This window comes from Sinocyclocheilus anshuiensis, unplaced genomic scaffold, assembly GCF_001515605.1.
Source record: "Sinocyclocheilus anshuiensis isolate Anshui unplaced genomic scaffold, SAMN03320099.WGS_v1.1 scaffold247, whole genome shotgun sequence".
NCBI lineage: Eukaryota > Metazoa > Chordata > Actinopteri > Cypriniformes > Cyprinidae > Sinocyclocheilus > Sinocyclocheilus anshuiensis.
The window spans coordinates 547,885-549,566 of NW_015552543.1; the positions used below are offsets into that span (position 1 = coordinate 547,885).

General features: G+C 36.2%; 1 protein-coding gene across 1 annotated transcript in view; it reads right to left on the minus strand.

The window, feature by feature from the left end:
• Positions 1-1,682, minus strand: part of LOC107664005 (E3 ubiquitin-protein ligase MYCBP2-like) — a 157,021-nt gene that overhangs the window by 1,481 nt on the left and 153,858 nt on the right. The window contains 1 exon segment of the mRNA XM_016454448.1: positions 63-228. Within this exon segment, the coding sequence (XP_016309934.1) occupies positions 63-228 (166 nt within the window).

The following is a 1,682-nucleotide window of genomic DNA, read 5'->3' on the forward strand; positions in this document are numbered from 1 at the left end:
ACATTCCATACAGGAAGTTTTAATGCAAGCACTTGTCTTATAACATGTATGAAGTGTTTTACCAGCAGGACAATGAGGCAGCTCTTCTTTTGGGACACTGGTCATCCTCTGGAAATCATCATGACAGGCGTTGCAAAAATGTGTCGTCCCAAAGCAGAAGAACACAGCCACAGAGCAACAGTAACGACATTTATACTCCAGGAAATCTGTCCCGTGTTTAGAGCACATCTGCAACAAGAAGAATGAGGTGTAAACAAACCCATTCCAAAGAAGCACATTCCTTGCAACCGATCTCGTTCTCTCTGTTTTGCTGTGATTCGACTTTACAAACAATCGCACGAAAAAAAAAACTAAAGCAACACTTTTGTAATGCAAAAGCATAAGTGATGAAACTTTCAGGGGTAAATGTGTTTAACTGTCATGAAAATAATGTTATAATTCACAACAATATGATTCATTTTATAAAAGCAAATATAATTTTTTGAATAAATATGTTTAAGAATATTTTAAAATAAAAAATACAAATGAATGTATTTATAATATATTTATAAATATATATATATATATAAAAAAAAAACATTTTTAATGAAATTATTTATTCTAGTGTGAAATACATGTGCTTGAATGGTTTCATGAGATTCACCCATGAACTTGAAAAACCATTAAGCTGATTGAAAACAGACGTGCTGATAGACTGAAAAGCAGTAAATATTTAAATTAGTAAAACTAAATCATTTGGATGCGCAGACCTCACGAATGTTAATATGGAACAATCCCTGGATGAAGTATAATAGAGCACTTTTTTGTAGGCCAACCCGGAAGTTTGCATCACCCGGGTTTTCTCAACAAAAAGCCAACAGCCTTTTGGATTATCGCAGCAAACGAGTAAACAAAAGTTTGATTCTTACATGATAATCCTCACAAATGAACTTTTGAAGCCTGAATACATTCACCAGAAGTCAAAAGTTAAAGCTGGGCTAAAAACGAACTGCTCCAGCTTCAAACGACTTCAACGTCACTATCACTAAGCTTTAGACAACTCTTTCAAGTCCAGAGATAATATAGTTTGCAGAAGCACGAGTATGAACTCAACGAGGCTGCAGAGTAGTGCTGGACGGTATGACCAAAAATGTATATCACGGTATTTTTCAAAATTAGACCGGTTTCACGGTATATGACGGTGTATTTTTTATTTTTTTTCATGCATGACCGGGTGTTAACCATATTTTCTACTGATTGAGGGAGGAAATACTGCAGTATATTGACTTAGAATGCCCTATTTTACTGTCATGATGAGTGAATATTGTCAAAAAATACCACACTAAATAGTGACTAAACACGACCCCTTTTAATACGTTAACCAGGAGTCACTCTCATTTATAATCACGGCATCGTCTGATAAAATCAACATGCATCTACACTAAAGAGCGGCTATGCGGTTGTTTTGGCTATATTACTTTTTTGTCTCATGCAGCGCACTGCCTGCGTCTGACTAAAAAAAAACGACAAACAAAAAAGTGCATGTGATATGAACTACGCTCATATTTATAATTCCAAACAATCAGTAAGCGACAGGTGCTTGGAAACGCTGTTTTGTACTCATTTATTGACGAGTCGGCTGCGGTGCGGCAAACTGAATGTGCTGCTTCTCTGCCGCTCACTGCACAGAACAGATGCCGAGA